The 23,587-nt window shown below is 47.3% G+C and overlaps 1 protein-coding gene across 3 annotated transcripts in view; it reads right to left on the bottom strand.

Annotated features, from left to right (window-relative positions):
- Positions 1 to 23,587, bottom strand: part of ZMIZ1 (zinc finger MIZ-type containing 1) — a 538,822-nt gene that overhangs the window by 196,519 nt on the left and 318,716 nt on the right. For all 3 annotated transcript variants that reach the window (XM_038743493.1, XM_038743494.1, XM_038743496.1), the window contains exon 6: positions 18,731 to 18,844. In XM_038743493.1, the coding sequence (XP_038599421.1) occupies positions 18,731 to 18,844 (114 nt within the window). The remainder of the gene's footprint in view (positions 1 to 18,730; positions 18,845 to 23,587) is intronic.

Below are 23,587 nucleotides of genomic sequence, written 5' to 3'. Positions count from 1 at the left end.
ATCCCAGCTCCGCCACTTGTCAGCTGTGTGACTTTGAGCAAGTCACAACTTCTCTGGGCCTCAGTTCCCTCATCTGGAAAAGGGGATGAAGACTGTGAGCCCCCTGTGGGACAACCTCATCACCTTATAATGTCCCCAGTGCTTAGAACAGTGCTTTGCACATAGTAAGCGCTTAATAAATGCTATCATTATCATTAGTAGCTAACAATAGTAGTAATACCAACTAAGCGGTTACTGTGTGTAAAGTCAGTGCAAACTCAGTGTTGGGAAATAATTCATGGGTGAGGATTAGACAAGATTCCTGGCCCTAAGGGGCTTGCAAAAGCCAGGAATTAATCCTTTTATTATCTTCTGCATCATTCACCACATTAAAAAAAAGATGTGGAAATAATGGAAACGATGCAGAAAAGGTGAACACAGGATAAAAAGGATGGCATACGCATCCTATGAGAAAAAGTTAAGGGAAGTGGCATTTGTTTAGCATGAAAAAGGGCATGATTTAATACCAATTTTCTGATTATCTCTTATTTTCATTAGGATGATGACTAACAGTTTCCCAGAAAGGACTCAAGAAAATGCTGTTGCTTTAAAATGCAGAATAGAGAGAGTTCAGTTAGATATAAGATGCTTTTAGCTGTAAGAGTTAGAGTAGCCTAGAAGTTAGAGTAGCCTGGCATAAGGGAAAAATTGTGGGCCCGGTGGGTCAGAGGACCTGGTTTCTAATCCTGGCTCTGTCACTCACCTGCTTGGTGATCTTGGACAAGTCACTATTACTCTATTTATTTTATTTGTACATATTTATTCTATTTATTTTATTTTGTTAATATGTTTTGTTCTGTTCTCTGTCTCCCCCTTCTAGACTGTGAGCCCACTGTTGGGTAGGGACCGTCTCTAGATGTTGCCAACTCGTACTTCCCAAGCACTTAGTACAGTGCTCTGCACACAGTAAGTGCTCAATAAATACGATTGATTGATTGATTGACCGTCTCTACATGTTGCCGACTTGTACTTCCCAAGTGCTTAGTACAGTGCTCTGCACACTGTAAGTGCTCAATAAATACAATTGAATGAATGAATGAATGAACTTAACTTCTCTGTGTTTCCTCATGTGCAATATGGGGATTAAATACCTGTTCTACCTACTGCTTAGGTTCCACTAGACCACGCTGCTTCTCTGATTTTCTCGACCTAATCTTGCATCTACCCCAGAGCTTAGTACAGTGCATGGCACATGGTCCAATGTATTTTCATTCAATCGTATTTATTGAGCACTTACTGTGTGCAGAGCACTGCACTGAGGGCTTGGAAAGTACAATTTGACAGCAGACAGAGACAGTCCCTACCCAAGAACGGGCTCACAGTTACAAATACCATTAAAAACAATAGCTCACCGGAACACAGAACCCAAGGAGGTGTGGAGCCTGCAATTTCAGAGATCTTTATGACTATGCTATGGATGGCTCTAGCCAAGCACCTGCCAGGGACAGGAGGCTGGACCAAATGACTTCCCAAGTTGATTTTCAGCTTTCTCAGGGCGGGGCAGTACCCCCTCCAGGTGTATGGAGTGTCCAGAAGCGAGAAGCGTGGCTCAGTGGAAAGAGCCCGGGCTTGGGAGGGGAAGGAAGTAGGGCGGGGGGGATGGGGAGGAGGAGAGGAAAAAGGGGGCTCAGTGTGGGAAGGCCTCCAGGAGGAGGTGAACTCTCAGTTGGGCTTTGAAGGGAGGAAGAGAGCTAGCTTGGCGGATGTGCGGAGGGAGGGAATCCCGAGCCAGGGGAAGGACGTGGGCCTGGGGTCGACGGCGGGACGGGCGAGAACGAGGTACAGTGCTCTGCACACAGTGAATGCTCAATAACTACAACTGACTCTTCTTTCTTTTTCCTACACACGTGCCCCGGGCACGGCTTCCTCTGCAGCCCGACAGCAGCAGGCAGTCCTGGAACAATGCATATAATCCTAGAGGGGGCCACCGTCCAGGCTTGCTTCTCCAGTCCTCTGCTCCTTATCACAAAACTCCTTTGCTGTTGTGCTACACCCTGAATGCATTTCTGCTTTTCTCTTGTGCTACACTCTGAATGCATTTCTGCTTTTCTCTTGTGCTACACTCTGAATAAATTTCTGCTTTTCTCTTGGGGTACACTCAATGAATTTCTGCACTGGTAGCCGTCAAGAGCGCGCCCCCTGCTGGTTTCAGATGGACTTTTTTTGCCAGTTTCTCCTAAACTCAGGCATGGCTTTGGATTCATCATCATCATCAATCGTATTTATTGAGCGCTTACTGTGTGCAGAGCACTGTACTAAGCGCTTGGGAAGTACAAGTTGGCAACATAGAGAGACAGTCCCTACCCAATAGTGGGCTCCCAGTCTAAAAGGGGGAGACAGAGAACAAAACCAAACATACTAACAAAATAAAATAAATAGAATAGATATGTACAAGTAAAATAAATAGAGTAATAAATACATACAAACATATATACATAGATACAGGTGCTGTGGGGAAGGGAAGGAGGTAAGATGGGGGGATGGAGAGGGGGACACGGGGGAGAGGAAGGAAGGGGCTCAGTCTGGGAAGGCCTCCTGGAGGAGGTGAGCTCTCAGTAGGGCCTTGAAGGGAGGAAAAGAGCTAGCTTGGCGGATGGGCAGAAGGATGACGTGGGCTGGGGGTCGATGGCGGGACACTTTGGGCACACTTTTAATCAATCCATCGTATTTATTGAGCGCTTACTGTGTGCAGAGCACTGTACTAAGCGCTTATGAGCTAGATGCAGTCAAATTACTGGAAGTATTTCCCAACTAGAAGTCAGCCGCACAGTGAGAAAAGCCTTCTGGTCTCAGATAGACTTTTTTTTTCCCAGTTTCTCGTAAACTCACACATGGCTTTGGATTCAGACACTTTGGGCACACTTTTATTAAGCTAGATGCAGTCAAATTACAGGAGATATTGCCCAACTAGAAGTCAGCCGCACACTGAGAAAAGACTTACCCTTGTCCCTCATTCTTCCTCGACCCCATCCTCCCTCTGGCCCCTGTAAGTTGAAAGAACTGGAGGGAAAATTCGGGACTTTGGAGGTTGAAGAGAAACAGTCACGTAAGAGGACGGAAGCAGGCATAAGAGAGCTCCTCTTTCTACCGTTGTTTCTAGAAGCTCGCTAAAGGGAGTGGTAAATAATAATAATATTAACAGTGATGGTATTTGTTAAGCGCTTAGGATGTGCCAAGCACGCTGGGGCAAATATGAGGTTGTCGGTTGTCCTACGTGGGGCTCACAGTCTTAATCTCCATTTTCCAGATGAGGTAACTGAGGCACAGAGAAGTTAAGTGACTTGCCCAAAGTCACACAGCTGGCAAGTGGCAGAGGCGGAATTAGAACCCACAACCTCTGACTCCCAAGCCCGTGCTCTTTCCACTGAGCCACGCTGCCTCTCTGGTTTGAAGAAACATAATGGCCTAATGGAGAGACCTGGGTTCTAATTCCAGCTCTGCTACTTGTGTGCTATGTGACATTGGACAAGTTGCTTTACTTCTCTGTGCCTCAGTTGTCTCTTCTGCAAAATGGGGAATAAATCTGGGAGCTCTCTATGGGACATGGACTGTGTCTAACCCGATTATCTTAACACAGTGCCTGGCGCATAGTAAGCGCTTCACAAATTCCACCAAAAAAAGAGTTTCCACAAGGTAATCAATCAATCAATCGTATTTATTGAGCGCTTACTGTGTGCAGAGCACTGTACTAAGCGCTTGGGAAGTACAAGTTGGCAAGGTAACAAGTGGGAGACACGCACTTGGGAGTTTGGGTTCTTCCCGGGCCACGCTGGGTCATGCACGATTTGTTCTATGGGACCTAGCCTGGATAGAAGCAGGTTTTACAGGAGTCTTAGAGAACATGGTAATAATAATAATAATAATAATTGTGGTATTTGTTAAGCGCTTACTATGTGTGAGGCACTGGGGTAGATTCAAGATAATCAGGTTGGAGACAATCCCTGTCCCACATAGTGCTCACAATCTTAATCCCCATTTTACAGATGAGGTAACTGAGGCACAGAGAAGTCAGGTAGTAATAATAATAATGATGGTATTTGTTAAGCGCTATGTGCCAAGCACTGTTCTAAGCACTGAGGGAGATACAACGTAATCAGGGTGTCCCAGGTGGGACATACAGCTTTAATCCCCATTCTACAGATGAGGTAACTGAGGCACAGAGAAGTTAAGTGACTTGTCCAAAGTCACACAGCAGACAAGTGGCGGAGGCTGGATTAGAACCCAGGTCCTTCTGACTCCCAGACTTGTGCTCTATTCACTAGGCCACACTGCTTCCCGGTAACAAGCGGACACAAGGAGCTCACTGGGAAGGAGGGGTTGAAAAAGGAGGGCAAGGAAGGAATCAACTGATGGGCACACCCACCCCATCCTCTAGCTGAGCTAAGTCCCGGGATACGTGGGTCCTAGCCCTCGGGTGAATTTTCTTCTCAACCTGGGGCCTGAGATGAGGAAAATAATAATAATAATAATAATAATAATAATGGCATTTATTAAGCGCTTACTATGTGCAAAGCACTGTTCTAAGCACTGGGGAGGTTACAAAGTGATCAGGTTGTCCCACAGGGGGCTCACAGTCAATCCCCATTTTACAGATGAGGTAACTGAGGCACAGAGAAGTTAAGCGACTTGCCCAAAGTCACACAGCTGATAATTGGTGGAGCCGGGATTTGAACCCCTGTCCTCTGATTCCAAAGCCCAGGATCTTTAGTGTTCAGGGTCATTTTTCTAAGAAATCATTCAGTCCCATATCTCCCCTCTCCTTAAGAGCCTCATCTGGACAATAGGGATATTCATGTTCTAGGAAGGAAAACCAAAAGCAGTAAAGGTACTGCCTCCGAACGGCTGAAATTTGTGCTTTATTTCTAAGAACACCGAGAAGAGCTGTGCAGGCCCTGTCCGCTGCTTCTGTCAAAGCGTTTTTTCAAACAAAGCCACGCTCCAAGGACCTAAAAGCAATTTATTTTGAATCAGGGCAGGATCCGCGTTTCCGGGGCTGCTATTTCGGCAAAGATATTACTGAGGTTTTTTTGTTTTTTTTTTACCGCAGGCGGCGGAGAAAATTGCTTTTCAGGGGGACCTGCCAAGGAGAGCTCCCTTGACTTCTGGGGATGACACAGGGGCTAGTCCTCCCCACCGTTCCTCGCTCTCTGGCTTCCGATTGCTCACTCATTTCCCACTGCCCATTGCTCTCCAGGAAGGTCCGAGTCGGGCCCCGTCCGGCAAGATCCAAGGTCCCAACGGCAACCTCTGCGAGCGCAACAGGAACTCATATAAGAAGTGTGGTGTGGGAAAAGGGAGAGAAGGTGGTGGTGGGCTGGGGGGAGAGGGTGACAGAGGGAAGGTGGAAGGGGGAGAGAGGGCAAGAGGGGAAGAAAGGGAGGGAGGAAAACTGGTGAAAAGAGGAGGGGTGTGGAAGAGAGGGATGAAGGGGGAAAGAGAGGGAAGAGAGGTGGCAGGGGATGCAAGGGAGGAATGGCAGAGCCCAGACTGAGTCCCCCTTTTCCTCCGCTCCTCCTTCCCTCCCCATTGCCCCTACCCTCCCTATGCTCTACCCCCTCTCCCCGTCCCACAGCCCTTGTGTAAATATGTTCTTCTAGACTGTGAGCCCATTGTTGGGTAGGGACCGTCTCTATATGTTGCCAACTTGTACTTCCCAAGCGCTTAGTACAGTGCTCTGCACACAGTATGTGCTCAATAAATACAGCTGAATGAATGAATGTGCTTATCTATTATTCTATTTATTTTATTAATAGTGGGAGGAGTTGTGAAAGGCAAAATTAGTCAGAAAGTCGAGGGAGCTTTTCATCTAGTCCAATGATCTCATCCTTATCTTTCCAACCAACCCCTCTCCTCCCCGACTTTCTCATCACTGTAGACAACACCACCATCTTTCCTAATTCACAAACCTGTAACCTTGACACTATCCCCCTCCTTCCTCTCCCATTCCTCCTCCTCCCCATCCCCTCTGCCTTACCTTCTTCCCCTCCCCACAGCACCTGTATATATGTATATATGTTTGTACGTATTTATTACTCTATTTATTTATTTATTTTATTTGTACATATTTATTCTATTTATTTTATTTTGTTAATATGTTTTGTTTTGTTCTCTGTCTCACCCTTCTGGACTGTGAGCCCACTGTTGGGTAGGGACCGTCTCTATATATTGCCAACTTGTACTTCCCAAGCGCTTAGTACAATGCTCTACACACAGTAAGCGCTCAATAAATACAATTGAATGAATGAATGTGTATATATCTATAATTCTATTTATTTACATTGATGCTATCAATGCCTGTCCACTTGCTTGGTTTTGTTGCTTGTCTCCCCCCTTCTAGATTGTGAGCCCGCTGGGTAGGGACTGTCTCCGTTTGTTGCCGAATTGTACTTTCCAAGCACTTACTACAGTGCTCTGCACACAGTAAGCGCTCAATAAATACGACTGAATGAATGAATGGCCAAGGGAAGGATGATGGAGGCAAAGAGGATGAGCTCAGATATGGAGCGATTTCCCAAACAAAGCTGTTCTAAATCCATCTTGTCACCTCAGCGCAGTGGTGGGCCACTGGTCTGAACAGCAAAGGGTTTTTCCACTGCTGCCTGAGCGCCTACTTTGGGGACTTTGCCATTTGTTTCGGTGGGAGGTAGCCGCCTTTTAGGCATAACAAGCCTTTCTGAAACTGGAACCCTCCTCACCAAGAGAAGGACCAAGGGGCACTAACTCACGGGCGGCGATTTGGGGGAAACAAAGGAAAGTAACTCACATTTTCTGCATCCAAATTCTCCAGTGAAGCCCAGCTGACCCAGGATAAGTATGTTTCACTGGAGGTGATAGTCAATCCCAGGGACCATCTCTATATGTTGCCAACTTGTACTTCCCAAGCGCTTAGTACAGTGCTCTGCACACAGTAAGCGCTCAATAAATAGAATTGAATGAATGAATGAATGAAAAATCCAACAGCCCCAGTGAGAGCCCCTTTTAGCTGAAGCCTCATGCTCCCATGGAGAAGCAGCATGGCTCAGGGGAAAGAGCACAGGCTTTGGAGTCAGAGGTCATGGGTTCAAATCCCAGCCCTGCCACTTAGCTGTGTGACTTTGGGCAAGTCACTTCACTTCTCTGTGCCTCAGTTCCCTCAACTGTAAAATGGGGATTAAGACTGTGAGCCCCCATGGGACAACGTGATCACCTTGTATCCTCCCCAGCGCTTAGAACAGTGCTTTGCACATAGTAAGTGCTTAATAAATGTCATCATCATCGGTGAGCATGCTAGTCTACCTCACACCTCCACTCAATCAATTGACCCATCCACCCATTTACCGAGCACTCACCGGGTGTAGAGCATTGTACTAAATGTTCATCAGGGAATGACAGACGTGCAATCCACAGAGCCCCTGCCTTTGAGGAGTTGGCAACCTAATGGGTTGTTCCTTCCTCAGGTCAGAGAATGGACTTAAGGAAAGGCTTGATTAATGGGATGTTTGGGACCACCTGGCAGGGGAAGCAACATGGCATAGTGGAAAGAGCCCAGGCTTGGGAGTCAGAGGTCTTGGGTTCTAATCCCAGCTCCACCACTTGTCCGCTGTGTGACTTTGGGCAAGTCACTTCACTTCTCTGGGCCTCAGTTCCCTCATCTGTAAAATGGGGATTAATGACCGCAAGCACCCCGTGGGACAACCTGATTACCTTGTATCTACCCCAGTGTTTATAACAGTGCCTGGCACATACTAAGCACTTAAAAAATACCATCATCATCATCAACAAACACCACCCATTTTGTGCCAGGGGTCAGTTTCCTCTCTGGCCTCGGGGAAGCCTGCCACTCTCACGAGGGAAGGCCAGGCGGCAAGGAGAGGGCAACGACCTGCGGAAGTGGAAGTCCAGAGACGGAGACCAAAGTCCACCTCACTCACAGGACCAACCGGCCCCTCCTGCATCAAGCACTTAGTACAGTGCTTTGCAGACAGTAAGTGCTCAATAAACACAACTGAATGAATCACCTCTGTCCATCCCCCGCCGTCCGAGCCGGCACCCCACTATTTTCCGCGTGGCTCATCTCCCTAGAAGCTTCTTTCTGAGAAGGGGGCCTGCCTGCCCTTCCCCCTCGACTCCTGCCCACAAAACTCCGCTTTATTTTTGGGGGGGCTGGAGAGGGGTTGAAAAAGTCTTTCCAGTAACAAGAAACAATGGGAAAATGCCGAGCCGCTGGAGCTGCTGGAGTCTAGCTTGGAGAGTTATTTAACCGGGAACGACTCTCAAGGGTTCTGCGGCTTCTCTGAATGCACTCCAGCCCTTTGTAGAGGTTTGGAATTCGAGCTGGATGCGGTTGGGCTTTGATGGCAGACTCTGCTTCCCAAGGGCCTGGCCACTGCTCCAGGCCACTTGTCCTGGGCATTGGGGTTGAAGATTGTTCTCTGCCCCTTCTCCCTTCCCACCAACAGAACTCCGGCCACGGGTCAGGGAGAAATCAAAGGGAAAGAAGGTGTCCGGAAGCCCCAGTTCAAATCAGACAAGAGTGAAGATTCAGATCATTTTTGGGATTACACTTAACAAAAATCCTGATATAAGGTATCCAATATATATATCTGTAATTCATTTACTTATATTGTCTGTCTCTCCCATTCTAGACTGTAAGCTCATTGTGGGCAAGGAATGTGTCTACTGTTGTATTGTACTCTCCCAAGTGTTTAGTACAGTGCTCTGCACACAGTAAGTGCTCAATAAATACAACTGAATGATTGAATGAATGAACAAACCTCACTGAGCTGTCTCCGCAGAAATCATCCCAGCCCACTCCCCCAATAATAAGAGAACACCAAGTCAGGCACAAGAAACATATAGATCCCACCCCTTAGCTCCCAGGGACCAGATTGATTGATTGATTGATTGATTCATTCATTCATTCATTCAATCATATTTATTGAGTGCTTATTGTGTGCAGAGAACTGTACTAAGCGCTTGGGAAGTACAAGTTGGCAACATATAGAGACAGTCCCTACCCAACGGCGGGCTCACAGTCTAGAAGGGGGAGATGGCTTTCTTGCTCATCTTTAATAATAATACTAATGATACTATGTGCCAAGCACTGTTCTAAGAGCTGGGATACATACAAGGTAATCAGGTTGTCCCACGTGGGGCTCACATTTTTAATCCCCATTTTACAGATTAGGTATCTGAGGCACAGAGAAGTTAAATGGCTTGCCCAGGGTTACAGAGCAGACAAGTGGAGGAGCCGGGATTGGAACCCATGTCCTCTGACTCCCAAACCCATGCTCTTTCCACTAAGCCACACTGCTTCACTAAGCCAAGCTGCTTTATTTCCACTGCTGATGCTTCTGGAACCTTTGGGCAGGAACTGGGTCCACCAACTCTAATATACTGTAATAGTAATTCATTCATTCATTCAATCGTATTTATTGAGCACTTACTGTGTGCAGAGCACTGTACTAAGCGCTTGGGAAATACAAGTTGGCAACATATAGAGACGGTCCCGACCCAACAGCGGGCTCACAGTCTAGAAGGGGGATAATATTGTGGTATTTGTTAAGCACTTACTATGTGCCAGGCCCTGTACAAAGTTCTGGGGTGGGACACAGTCCCTGTCCCATATGGGGGTCACGGTCTTAATCCCCATTTTACAAATAATAACGATAATAACTATGGCATTTGTGAAGCGCTTATTAAGTGCCAGGCACTGTTCTAAGTGCTAGGGTAGTTACAAGATAATTGGGTTCGGGTTGGACACGGTTCTTGTCCCATGTGGGTCTCACAGTTTCAATCTTCATTTTCCAGATGAGGGTCCTGAGGCCCAGAGAGGTGAAGTGACTTGCCCAAGGTCACACAGCAGACAAGTGGCAGAGCCAGGATTGGAACCCAGGTCCTTCTGACTCCCAGGCCTGGGCTCTATCCACTAGGCCACACTGCTTGGGGGACATGGGGAGGGGGAAATGGGGATGGGAAGGGGGAGAAGGGAATGGGGAGGGGGGAAAAGGGAATGGGGAGGGGGAAAAGGGAATGGGGAGGGGGAAAAGGGAATGGGGAGGGGAAAAGGGAATGGGGAGGGGGAAAAGGCAATGGGGAGGGGGGAAAAGGGAATGGGGAGGAGGAAAAGCGTGGCTCAGTGGAAAGAGCGCAGGCATGCGAGTCAGAGGTCATGGGTTTGAATCCCTGCTCTGCCACTTAGCTGTGTGACCTTGGGAAAGCCACTTAACTTCTCTGTGCCTCAGTTACCTCATCTATAAAATGGGGATTAAGACTGTGAGCCCCCTGTGGGACAATCTGATCACCTTGTATCCCCCCCAGTGCTTAGAACAGTGCTTTGCACAAAGTCAGTACTTAACAAATACCAACATTATTATTATTGAGAAGCAGCGTGGGTCAGTGGAAAGAGCATGGGCTTTGGAGTCAGAGGTCACGGTTCCAATCCTGGCTCCACCAATTGTCAGCTGTGTGACCTTGGGGAAGTCACTTAACTTCTCGTGCCTCAGTTCCCTCATCTGTAAAATGGGGTTTAAGACTGTGAGCCCCCCTTGGAACAACCTGATCACCTTGTAACCTCCCCAGCCCTTAGAACAGTGATTTGCACATAGTAAGCGCTTAATAAATGCCATCATTATTACTATTATTATTCTCCCAAACACTCAGTACAGTGCTCTGCACACAGTAAGCACTCAATAAATACTACTAAGTGGAAACAAGCAGTATAGTTCATCTCTCGTGTAAGGTGGGTGAAGGATTGCTCATGACAAGCTAAGTCTAAACAGGTTGTAGCCAGGCCAGAGCAACAGAGGAGAGGGTGGCCTTGATGGCTTGTTTCTATAGTTTTAATGCTTCTCTTTGTCTTACTCTCTCTCTCTCTCTCTCTCTCTCTCACACACACACACACACACACACACACACACACACACAGACCCCCCCCCACCACCCACCACACCTCAAAAGAGCCCAGAAAAGCACACAGAGCGATTAATGGAGCAGTAGCAAAGCGGATGGCGTGGGAAGCTTTGAAGGGTGGGTGTCAGTACAAGACTTCCCAGAAGAAGAACCATCTGAGTGAGGATTTGACAAAAGATAAGAGAACAGGTGGCTTAAAAGCAGGTCAGGTGCCTGAAGTAGATGTGAGAGGGTGAGGGGGCCAACTGAGGGGGCCGCTTCAGCTGGAAAGCTAAAGGGGAAGTTCTTGGTGACCAAGATGTGGTGGAGGACGTAAGGATGGGGGTGAGAACTGAATGAAGGGGACAGGAGAAAGGGGGAAAGGAGGAGAGGGGGAGCAGAGATTGGGGAGGGTAGGAAAAGAAGAGGAGTAGGGGGAAGAAGGGGTAAGAGGGAAAGGGGAGGGACGAGAGGGAAGGGAAGGGAGCAGTGGAAACTGGAGAAAAGGGAATGGCTGGCTTTAAAGGCAGCCTCATCAATTGCCCTTTAGCCCAGAAAAATTGCCAATTCAACCCACACCAGGTGTCTCTTGGAGAATAATAATGATGGCATTTGTTAAGCGCTTACTACATGCAAAGCACTGTTCTAAGTGCTGGGGAGGTTACTAGGTGATCAGGTTGTCCCGGGGCGGGCTTACAGTTTTAATCCCCATTTTACAGATGAGGTAACTGAGGCACAGAGAAGTTGAGTGACTTGCCCAAAGTCACACAGGTGACAGTTGGCAGAGCCGGGATTTGAACCCATGACCTCTGACTCCAAAGCCCGTGCGAGGAAGAGAGCTGGTCCAATCTAATGTTGCAGGATATTTAGTGCAAGGTTGGGGTAGGAGAAAGAAGTGTTGCCGTGGGCAGGCGGCGGGCGACTGAAGTGAGATGCAGAGCTAAAGGAAGGGGGTAGCCCTCTCCCCCTTCTACCCCTGGAATTTTACATTTCCTACAGTTGGGGGAAGAAGGGAGGGGAAAAAGTTGAAAAGAACCTGGCATCAAAGAGAACAATGGAAACTTTTAGCCTGTAGTTGATTAAGACTAGTAAAAGCTCCTTTAAAAGGGAACGGTTAAGCTTATATATTTTTGCAAAATGTTTCAGAGAAAAAAGTTACCCAAAAGAAAACCCAGCAATGTGTTTCTTCTCCACACTGTGAGCAGATGAGACTTTCTGATGTTTGTGGAAGTTCCTGGGTCATTTATTAATAGTGTGTGAGCTGCTTAGAAGCTCTGTGTGTAATGCAGATGTCCTAATGATGCCAGGGGCTAAGTGGTTTTTAATTTATATCCCCAAAGTAATGGTGTTCAGAAGGAATTTGTTTTCAAAGGTCATTTTAGGGATTGCACAAATAAGAACAAATACTCTGCCGTGGCTGCAGACGAGGAGCCGTGGTGCCGTTGGTTTTCACCGGATGAAAGCAGGGATGTCACCCTCCAAAGGTACGAGTGAGAAGTAGAGAAGCAGCGTGGCTCAGTGGAAAGAGCCCGGGCTTGGGAGTCAGAGGTCGTGGGTTCTAATCCCGACTCTGCCACTTGTCAGGTGTGTGACTGTGGGCAAGTCACTTCACTTCTCTGGGCCTCAGTTACCTCATCTAGAAAATGGGGATTAAGACTGTGAGCCCCATGTGGGACAACCTGATTACCAGTGCTTAGAACAGTACTTGGCACATGGTAAGTGCTTAAGAAATCCTATAGTAATAATGATAAGTAGTTTGGCCTAGTGGAACAAGCCCGAGCTTGGGAGTCAGAGGACTTGGGTTCTGATCGCAGTTGTACAACTTGTCTGCTGTGTGACCATCGTCAATTCACTTAACTTCTCTGAACCTCAGTTCCCTTACCTGTAAAATGGAGAATAAGACCATGGAATGTGGGTTACATCCACCCTGACTAGGTTGCATCTACCCCAGTGGCACATAGTAAGCACTTAACAAATACCATTAAAAATGAAAATATGAGGTCCATGGTGGATCAAGCATGAGCTTGGGAGTCAGCAGGTTGTGGGTTCTAGTCCCAGCTCTGCCACTTGTCTGTTGTGTGACCTTGAGCAAGTCACTTCACTAAGCCTCAGTTTCCTCATCTGTGAAGTGGGGATTAAGACTGTGAGCCCCACATGGGACAACCCGATTACCAGTGCTTAGAACAGTACTTGGCACATAGTAAGTGCTTAACAAATCCTATAGTAATAATGATAAGTAGTTTGGCCTAGTGGAACAAGCCCGAGCTTGGGAGTCAAAAGACTTGGGTCCCACAAGGGACTGTGTCCACCCCGATTTGCTTATATCCACCTCAGCGCATAGTACAGTACCTGGCACACAGTAAGTGCTTAACAAATACCAGAATGATTATTATTAACAGTTCCCTCCTCCTCCTTCCCTCCTCGCAGCTACTCCCAAATCCGATCCAAACGGGATTCCTCCTCCTCGCCCTGCCGTCACTCAAACCTCCTGGTGCCAGAAAGAGAATCCCAGTCAATGGGAGAGTTGTGAGGGGAGCCCAAGTGTGAGAACATGACAGCTTTGTCTCCTCTAGGTCACCGGGGGCCTGATGCTCCATGTCCCCAGCTAAATGCCATCCAGTCTGCTCAGCCTGGCTCTTCAGTCTGCTGGGCAGGGGCTGTGTCTCCCTCTACCCTCTGCCCAGCTCTCTCCTCTTTGTCTCTATATGTTGCCAATTTGTCCTTCCCAAGGGCTTAGTACAGTGCTCTGCGCAAAGTAAGCGCTCAATAAATACGATTGACTGATTGATTGATTGATGCTCAGGCAGTTGTCATTCTTCAGGCTGGACTGGTAAGGAAAAGAAACTGCTGCATCACAATGCCCAACGCTTAGTACAGTGCCTGGCACACATGAGAAACAGCATGATGTAGTGGATAGAGCACAGAAGGTAACGGGTTCTAATCCCAGCTCTGCTACTCGTCTGCTATGTGACTGGGGACAATTCACTTCATTTCTCCGGGCCTCAGTTCCCTCTTCTGGAAAATGGGAATTCTGACTGTGAGCCAGAGTGGGACAGGACCTGCATTCAACTCAATTTACTTGTATCCACTCCAGTGCTTCATATAGTGCCTGGAACATAGTAAGTGCTTAGCAAATACCACAGTTATTATTATTATAGTAGGGACTTAAGTACCATAAAAACCAAAATCACTTGAGTAGCAGCTTGAAGCTAGCGTGTGAATCTGGGAGTCTGGTTAAATGTGTTCGTGAACCCGAGGCACTTGTAGAGAAGCAGTGTGGCCTAGAAGAAAGAACACGGGCCTGTGGGTCAGAGGATCTGGGTTCGAATCCTTACTTGGCCACTTGTCTGCTGTGTAACCTCGGAAAAATCACTTAACTTCTATGTGCCTCACTTACCTTATCTGGAAAATGGGGATTAAAACCGTGAGCCCCAGTTGGGACAGGGACTATGTCCAACCTGATTATCCTGTATCTACCCCAGTGCTTAGACAACACTTGGCACATAGTAAGTAGTTAACAAGTATATTAATTTTGATTAGTATTATTCATTATCATTATTAACTAAGATTATGCATGTATTAAGTGCTTACTATGTGCCAAACACTGTGCTAAACACTAGGGTAATAATAATAATAATAACAAATACCATAATGATAAATTATTCCGGCCGGATGGGGGGCCTGGCTGGACAGGTCAGTTAAATCCATTTAGTAGTAGTAATAATGACATTTATTAAGCACTTACTACGTGCAAAGCACTGTTCTAAGCATATGTGTTATGGTATTTGTTATGTGATTACTTTGTGCACTGGGGTGGATTGTACAAATCAGGATGGACACAGTCCTTGCCCTAAATTGGGCTGTGTCTCAATCCCCATTTTATAGATGAGGTGACTGAGGCCCAGAGAAGTGAAGTGACTTGCCCAAGGTCACACACAGCAGACAAGTGGGGGAGCCGGGATTAGAACCCACAACCTTCTGAGTCCCAGGCCCGTGCTCTATCCACTATGCCATGCTGCTTCTTTCTGATAATCAGATCGGCTTCCATGTCACATAGGGCTTACAGTCTCAGCAGGAGGGAGAGTAGGTATTGAATCCCCATTTTACAGATGAGGGAACTGAGGCACAGAGAGGTTAAGTGACTTGCCCAAGATCACACAGCAGGGAAGCGATGGAGCCGGGACTAGCCTGAGGGCCAACTAGTATATGCAGCATCCATTCTGAGTGGCAGGATTCAGACAGGCCTGGAGGCTCCAATTTCCAGGCCAACATGGGTGCAGTTGACCCAGTTGGGAACGACACGAAGTGCACAAGCCCTCATCTCCCCTGAACAGTGGTTCAAGTGCCCACGCACCAAGTAGGCCCATCGCTGGAGGGTGGTCCTGACAGAGAGGCAGGGTGGCTCAGTGGAAAGAGCCTGGGCTTTGGAGTCAGAGGTCATGGGTTCAAATCCCAGCTCTGCCAATTGTCAGCTGTGTGACTTTAGGCAAGTCATTTAATAATAATAATAATAATAATAATAATGGCATGTATTAAGCACTTACTATGTGCAAAGCACTGTTCTAAGCGCTGGGAGGGATACAAGGTGATCAGGTTGTCCCACAGGGGGATCACAGTCTTCATCCCCATTTTACAGATGAGGGAACTGAGGCACAGAGAAGTTAAGTGACTTGCCCAAAGTCACACAGCTGACAAGTGGTGGAGTAGGGATACGAACCCATGACCTCTAACTCCAAAGCCCGTGCTCTTTCCACTGAGCCACGCTGCTTCTCAGCTTAACTTCTCTGGGCCTCAGTTACCTCATCTGTAAAATGGGGATTAGGACTGTGAACCCCCCATGGGACACCCTGATCACCTTGTAACCTTCCCAGCGCTTAGAACAGTGCTTTGCATGTAGCAAGTGCTTAATAAATGCCATTATTACTACTACTAAATGGATTTACCTGACCTGTCCAGCCAGGCCCCCCGTCCGGCCGGAATAATTTATCATTATGGTATTTGTTAAGTCCTACTGGGTGCCAGGCATTGTACTAAACGCTGGGGTGAGTAGAAGCAAATCAGGTTGGACAGAGACCCAGTCTTAATCTCCACTTTACAGATGAGGTAACTGAGGCACAGGGAACAGAGATTAGAACCCAGGATTATGACTTCTAGGCCTGTGCTCTATCTACTACGCCATGCTGCTTCTGTAGGAGAGAATAATAATAATAATGGCATTTGTTAAGCACTTACTATGTGCAAAGCACTATTCTAAGCACTGGGGAGGATAGAAGGTGATCAGATTGTCCCATGTGGGGCTCACATTCTTCATCCCCATTTGGTGGAGCTGGGATTCGAACCCATGATCTCTGACTCCTAAGCCCGGGCTCTTTCCATTGAGCCACGCTGCTTCTCTGTGTGAGGCAACGGCAGGTCAGACATAAGTGGGGCCAGCCAGGTCACTGTCACATTGCCTATGGATGACTTCCCTGGAGTCTAGCTTGATTCAGCAGGGATAAGGGGGAACCACTTTATATCTGCAGCAAAACATCAACCTCTTCAAAGCCAAGACTGCAGAGACCCTCTGAAAACACAGCAGCCTTCTGGATCAAAGCTGCTCAACCTGTTCACCTCTAGCCATGGCCCAAACCAGGACTAAGGCTACTCTGCTTGGGTGCAAGTTAAAACCAAGAGCCAAAGTCCTAGGAGGGCATGGCCACTCACTAAACGCTCTGGGCATGTTACTCCCCTCCTCAAAAATCTCCAGTGGCTACCAATCAATCTGTGTATCAGGCAGAAACTCCTCACTCTCGGCTTCAAGGCTGTCCATCCATCCCCTCGCCCCCTCCTACCTCACCTCCCTTCTCTCCTTCTCCAGCCCAGCCCGCACCCTCCGCTCCTCCGCCGCTAATCTCCTCACTGTGCCTCGTTCTCGCCTGTCCCGCCATCGACCCCCGGCTCACGTCATCCCCCGGGCCTGGAATGCCCTCCCTCTGCCCATCCGCCAAGCTAGCTCTCTTCCTCCCTTCAAGGCCCTACTGAAAGCTCACCTCCTCCAGGAGGCCTTCCCAGACTGAGCCCCTTCCTTCCTCTCCCCCTCATACCCCTCTCCATCCCCCCATCTTACCTCCTTCCCTTCCCCACAGCACCTGTATATATGTATATATGTTTGTACATATTTATTACTCTATTTATTTTACTTGTACATATCTATTCTATTTATTTTATTTTGTTAGTAGGTTTGGTTTTGTTCTCTGTCTCCCCCTTTTAGACTGTGAGCCCACTGTTGGGTAGGGACGGTCTCTATATGTTGCCAACTTGTACTTCCCAAGCACTTAGTACAGTGCTCTGCACACAGTAAGTGCTCAATAAATACGATTGATTGAACAGATCTACAGTTCGCCTGCCCATTTCTAGATTCTGACTGGGAAAACAGCAATCCAATTCCTCCAAAACTATCTTCTGAAGCCTCTTGGACAGCGTGGTCTAAGTGGAAAGAGTATGGGCCTGAGACTCAGATGACATGGGTTCTAATCCCAGCTCTGCCACTTGTCTGCTGGGTGACCTTGGGCAAGTCACTTAATTTCCCTGTGACTCAGTCACTTCGTCAGTAAAATGGGGATTAAGTCGGAGAGCTCCATATGGGACAGGGACTGTGTCCACCCTGATTACCTTGTATCTACCCTACTGCTTAAAACAATGCTCAGCACACAGCAAGCGCTTAACAAATACCGCAATTATTATTATTTTTAGAATATCTGAAAAGAGGAGGGCAGAGGGGACAGGCAGAAACTGAGATGAGACCACCTTGGTTTCTCCATCTGACCTCAGTGTATTGCTGGGTTCTCATCTCTAACAATTGAGTGAGGCTTAAGGACAGATGCTAGAAATAAACACTGTCCTTACAGGGCTCAACAAAATCTTTGAATTTCTAGCCAGCTCTGGAGGTCTAGCGCTGAGGCAAAACATACGCATGTGTGTATCTAGCTGGAATTCTATCACTGCCAGTCAGCCGGAATATAGGCTCCCAGAAATCAGCAATGTATCTCTATATGTTTGTATGTATCTATTACCAAAATAAAATAAATAGAATTGTAAATATGTACAAATAAAATAGAGTAATATCAATCAATCAATAAATACGATTGATTGATTGATATTACTCTATTTTATTTGTACATATTTACAATTCTATTTATTTTATTTTGTTAATATGTTTTGTTTTGTTGTCTGTCTCCCCCTTCTAGGCTGTGAGCCCGCTGTTGGGTAGGGACCAGTCTCTATATGTTGCCAACTTGTACTTCCCAAGCACTTAGTACAGTGCTCTGCACACAGTAAGCGCTCAATAAATACAATTGAATGAACGGGGCATGATTAAACCATGATTATAACCCAGCTTTATAACTGATCTGCCCCGTTCTGCAAATAATAATGATAGCATTTATTAAGCACTTACTATGTGCAAAGCACTGTTCTAAGCGCAGGGGAGGTTATAAGGTGATCAGGTTGTCCCACGGGGGGCTCACCGTCTTAATCCCCATTTTACAGATGAGGTAACTGAGGCGCAGAGAAGTTAGGTGACTTGCCCCAAGTCACACAGCTGACAAGTGGTGGAGCCGGGATTTGAACCCATGACCTCTGACTCCAAAACCCGTGCTCTTTCCACTGAGCCATGCTGCTTCTCCCAATGGAGAGTCAAGGGAGAGAAGATATGGAAATTATGATCGATGTGAGGCTTTGCTCTCCTAAGACCCAAGTCCGGATCCAGCAGCCTGCAGGGCCAAGAGGGCAGGGTGGGAGGAGAAAGAGAAGGGGAGGCTGGTATCCCTGCACGGCAACATACCGTCAAGCATCCCATCAGGCTCTGCTCAAAGGGCCGCTGGAAGGCTCGCGGATCCCCACACCAGTCCAGGAGCTCCGTTGCAGCATTGTGGAAGTTGGCAGGATTCTGTAAGTGCTGAAAAGGGGAAAGACAAATACAAAATGAGGCCATTCAGCATTGACTCGCCCGAACCAGGGCTGGCCCAACAGAAGCAGGGGAACCCAAGCGGCATCCGCCTCAGGAGCCAAAAAGCGGGGAAAAGGCAGAAGGTGGAGCCTTTCTCCTCTCAGGCCTGTGGGCTGCATTCATTCATTCATATCATATTTACTGAGTGCTTACTGTGTGCAGAGCACTGTACTAAGCGCTTGGGAAGTACAAGTTGGCAACATATAGAGACGGTCCCTACCCAACAATGGGCTCACAGTCTAGAAGGGGGAGAATGTGGCCTGGAATGCCCTCCCTCCACACATCCGCCAAGCTAGCTCTCTTCCTCCCTTCAAAGCCCTACTGAGAGCTCACCTCCCCCAGGAGGCCTTCCCAGACTGAGCCCCCTCCTTCCTCTCTCCCTCTCCCCCTCCCCCAGCGTTACGTCCTTCCCCTCCCCACAGCACCTGCATATATGTATATATGTTTGTACATATTTATTACTCTATTTTATTTGTACATATTTATTCCATTTATTTCATTTTGTTAATATGTTTTGTTTTGTTGTCTGTCTCCCCCTTCTAGACTGTGAGCCCGCTGTTGGGTAGGGACTGTCTCTATATGTTGCCAACTTGTACTTCCCAAGCGCTTAGTACAGTGCTCTGCACACAGAAAGCACTCAATAAATACGATTGAATGAATTGAATGAATGAATGAATGGACCACTGCTTGCTGTCCAGCAGGAGGGCAGGGTTCCTCAACAGGTGGGAGTCAGCCAGCCACCCTGGGTCTGTGGGGAGGGAGCGGGGCTCTCCTGGGTGAATGGGGCACTCTCAGAGCCTCAGATAGATTTCTGTGGATGTCACAAAGTGTGACAAAGGACAGGGGAGTCCCAGCACAGAAGGCATCATAGCTTGTGGGTACATGGTGACCCCCAAATAGGAGGGAATATGGGAACTCCAAATGGTAAGGATGGGATTCCTTTCCAGCTGAAAACTTTGGGAAGCCGCAGGAAAAGCTTCTCAAACATACACACACACACACCCCACCCCCAACCCCATCCACCATGGAGGGCCACTCCATCACTTTTCCCCCTCCTACCTCACCTCATTACTCTATTATAACCCACATTGCTCTTCTAACGCTAATGCTCTCACTGTATTTTGATCTCATCTACCTCGCCGCTGACCTAGTGCCCACATCCTCCTTCTGCCTTGGAATGCCCTCCCTCCTCATATCTGACAGACAATTACTCTCCCCCTTCAAAGCTCTATTGAAGGCACATCTCTTCCAAGAGACCTTTCCTGACAAAGCCCTCCTTTCCTCTTCTCCCACTCCCTTCTTCATTGCCCTGACTTGCTGCCTTTATTCATTCCCCCTCCCAACCCCACATCACTTATGTACATATCTGTACTTTATTTATATTAATGTCTGTCTCCCCCTCTAGACTGTAAGCTCGTTGTGGACAGGGAATGTGTCTGTTTATTGTTACATTGTATTCTCCCAAATGCTTAGTACAGTGCTCTGCACACAGCAAGTGTTCAATAAATACAACTGACTGACTACTCTCTACTTAGCGACAGAATTTTACAACCCAGAGTTGGTTTACCATTTAGCTTCTGATCAGTGCAAAGTCTTTTTAGAAGCCAAGACGGTTTGGGTTCCATGACAACAAACAGATCTGTTAGATCATCTCAGTGTAGAAAAAGCAGGTTGTACCATACCCAAAGCAGCAGTGTGGCCTAGTGGATAGAGCACAGGCCCGGGAGTCAGAAGGACCTGGGTTCTAATCCTGGCTCTGCCACTTTTCTGCTGTGCGACCTTAGGCAAGTCACTTTACTTCCCTGGGCCTTAGTTACCTCATTATAAAACGGAGATTGAGACTGTGGGCTCTATGTGGGACAGGGACTGTGTCCAACCTGATTTGCTTGTATGTACCCCAGTGCTTAGTACAGTTCCTTGCACACAGTATGTGCTTACAAAATACCACAATAATTATTATTACTGTTACTATTATACAGAGAGGATTTAGCCCACACGGCAGCCTCTTCTTGAGTGGCAGCCCATTCACCTCCTAGCCACGCTTAGCCTGGGCTACTTGCAACATCAGTCTGGTTCCCACAAGCTGTCTGTTCCAGGGAGCTGAGAGCCAGCTCTCATTCGGGTAGGGACTGTCTCTGTATGTTGCCAATTTGTACTTCCCAAGCGCTTAGTACAGTGCTCTGCACATAGTAAGCGCTCAATAAATACGATTGATGATGATGATGATTCGAAGGCCTTCCTGTGCTTTATTGGGGTCGGATCTGGGCCAAGACTCACTCACCTAATTCTGTACCTCGAGGGATCAGCAGACCAACTGAAAGGAGCACAGGTTTGCTGCCTCCAAGACTCGCCTGCACATCTTCCCTCGGCATCGAGGCCGCTCTCGGGTGAGGTACTCTGGATCCTTCTTCCCCAAAGCCCAATCTCTCTCTGTCCCCAGGATTATGTTCACCAAGAGAGCCTGGCTTGGCACCTGAGTTTTTAGAGCACCGTTCTTTCTGAGGCAATGGTAGGAACTGTTGGGGCTAACACCACAGAAGTCCCCAAAACAGCCCTTCTGGAAGGCATGGGTCCATTTCCTAGCAGCCCAAGGATCCCCTTCTAGACTGTGAGCTGTTATTAGGAAGGAATTGTCTCTATCTGTTGCCGAATAGCTCTTCCCAAGCGCTTAGTACAGTGCTCTGCACACAGTAAGCGCTCAATACAACTGAATGAATGAACGAATGAACAGGGGCAGGTCCCCGACTTCTACTGAGCTCCCTTCAAACTTTTTCTGAGCTGTTTATTCCAGACAGCGGGAATGACTCAGTGGGAAACTGCTTTATAAAGGGATAGATCCGGGTAGGTAGTAAATAGCAACAGTGTTTGGCTCAGTGCAGTGCACTCTATGAGTACTCAGTGAATGCTTCTCAATGTTATTGATGAAGATCAGTATGGAAAATGCAATTATATTTATTGAGCACTTACTGCGTGCAGACCACTGTAATAATAATAATAATAATGATGATGGCATTTGTTAAGCGCTATGTGCAAAGCAATCAATCAACCAATCGTATTTACTGAGTGCTTACTGTGTGCAGAGCACTGTACTAAGCGCTTGGGAAGTACAAGTTGGCAACACATAGAGACGGTCCCTACCCAACAGTGGGCTCACAGTTGTTATAAGCACTGGGGGGGTGGGGGGGGGGGAACACAAGGTGATCAGGTTGTCCTATGTGGGGCTCACAGTCGTAACACCCATTTTACAGATGAGGTAACGGAGGCTCAGAGAAGTTAAGTGACTTGCCCAAGGTCACACAGCAGACATGTGGTGGAGCCGGGATTCAAACCCGTGACCTCTGACTCCAAAGCCCAGGCTCTTTCCACTGAGCCACGCTGCTTCTGCACCCACTAAGCGCTGTACAATGCAATTTCACAGCAGACAATATGGACAGATTCAATCATTTGCTCAGTGAATCCCCAATGAGAGTTCAAGGACAAAATCATGAGGCTAAATACGGCACTAAGAGGCGTGATTGACCCATTAGAAAAGGGGAGCAGGGCTGTCTCCCTACTCCCCAAATATCTGCAATCTAATATCCCTTCAAACCCTCTCTCCTTCAGCTCTCCCCATCTGTTTTCAGCTCCATCCGGACATTATATTTGAAAGTCCATGTTCCTTGCCACGGAAGAAACTGGACCAGTTCAGTTGGTCCTTGCTGGACCAGTTCAGCAGCCAGTACACACCCAGGCACCCCGGTGGAAGTAGCATGGCATAGTGGATACATCAAGGGCCTGGGAATTAGAAAGTCATGGGTTCTAATCTTGGCCCTGCCACTTTCCTGCTGTGTGACCTTGGGCAAATCACGTTGCTTCTCTGGGCCTCAGTTCCCTCATCTGGAAAATGAGGATTGAGACGCGACAGGGACTGTGTCCAACTCGATTTGCTTGTATCCACCCTGGTGCTTAGTACAGTGCCTGGCACGTAGTAAGTGCTTAGCAGATACCATTAATATTACTATTAAGTACTAGCAAAATCAGGTTAACAAATTAACAAATACCATCATTATTATTTATTGAACACTTTCTGTGCAGAGCACTTTACTAAATGCTTGGGAAAGTACACTATAATAGAGTTGGTAATAGTAAGTTTAACAATTGTGGTATTTGTTAGGTGCTTACTATATGTCAAGCACCGTACTAGAGAAATAGCGTGGCTTAGTGGCAGGATCCCAGGCTTGGGAGTCAGAGGATGTGGGTTCTAATCCCGGCTCCTCCACTTGTCTGCTGTGTGACCTTGGGCAAGCCACTTCACTTCTCTGGGCCTCAGTTCCCTCATCTCTCAAATGGGGATGAAGACTGTGAGCCCTGTGTGGGACAACCTGATTACCTTATAACCTGAACAGTGCTTGGCACATAGTAAGTGCTTAACAAATACCAACATTATTATTATTATTATTACCTTGCATCTACCTCAGTGCTTAGAACAGTGCTTGGCACATAGTAAGTGCTTAGCAGATACCATCATTATTACTATTAAGTAATAACAGTGCTTAACAAATGCCATCATTATTATTTATTTAACATTTTCTGTGTGCACAGCACTTTACTAAATGCTTGGGATAGTACACTATAATAGAGTTGGTAATAATAAGTGTAACAATTGTGGTATTTGTTAGGTGCTTACTATATGTCAAGCACCGTACTAGAGAA

This window comes from Tachyglossus aculeatus, chromosome 3, assembly GCF_015852505.1.
Source record: "Tachyglossus aculeatus isolate mTacAcu1 chromosome 3, mTacAcu1.pri, whole genome shotgun sequence".
Lineage (NCBI taxonomy): Eukaryota > Metazoa > Chordata > Mammalia > Monotremata > Tachyglossidae > Tachyglossus > Tachyglossus aculeatus.
Note: the sequence above shows the minus strand (reverse complement) of the source record. Positions and strands in the feature narration are given on the sequence as shown.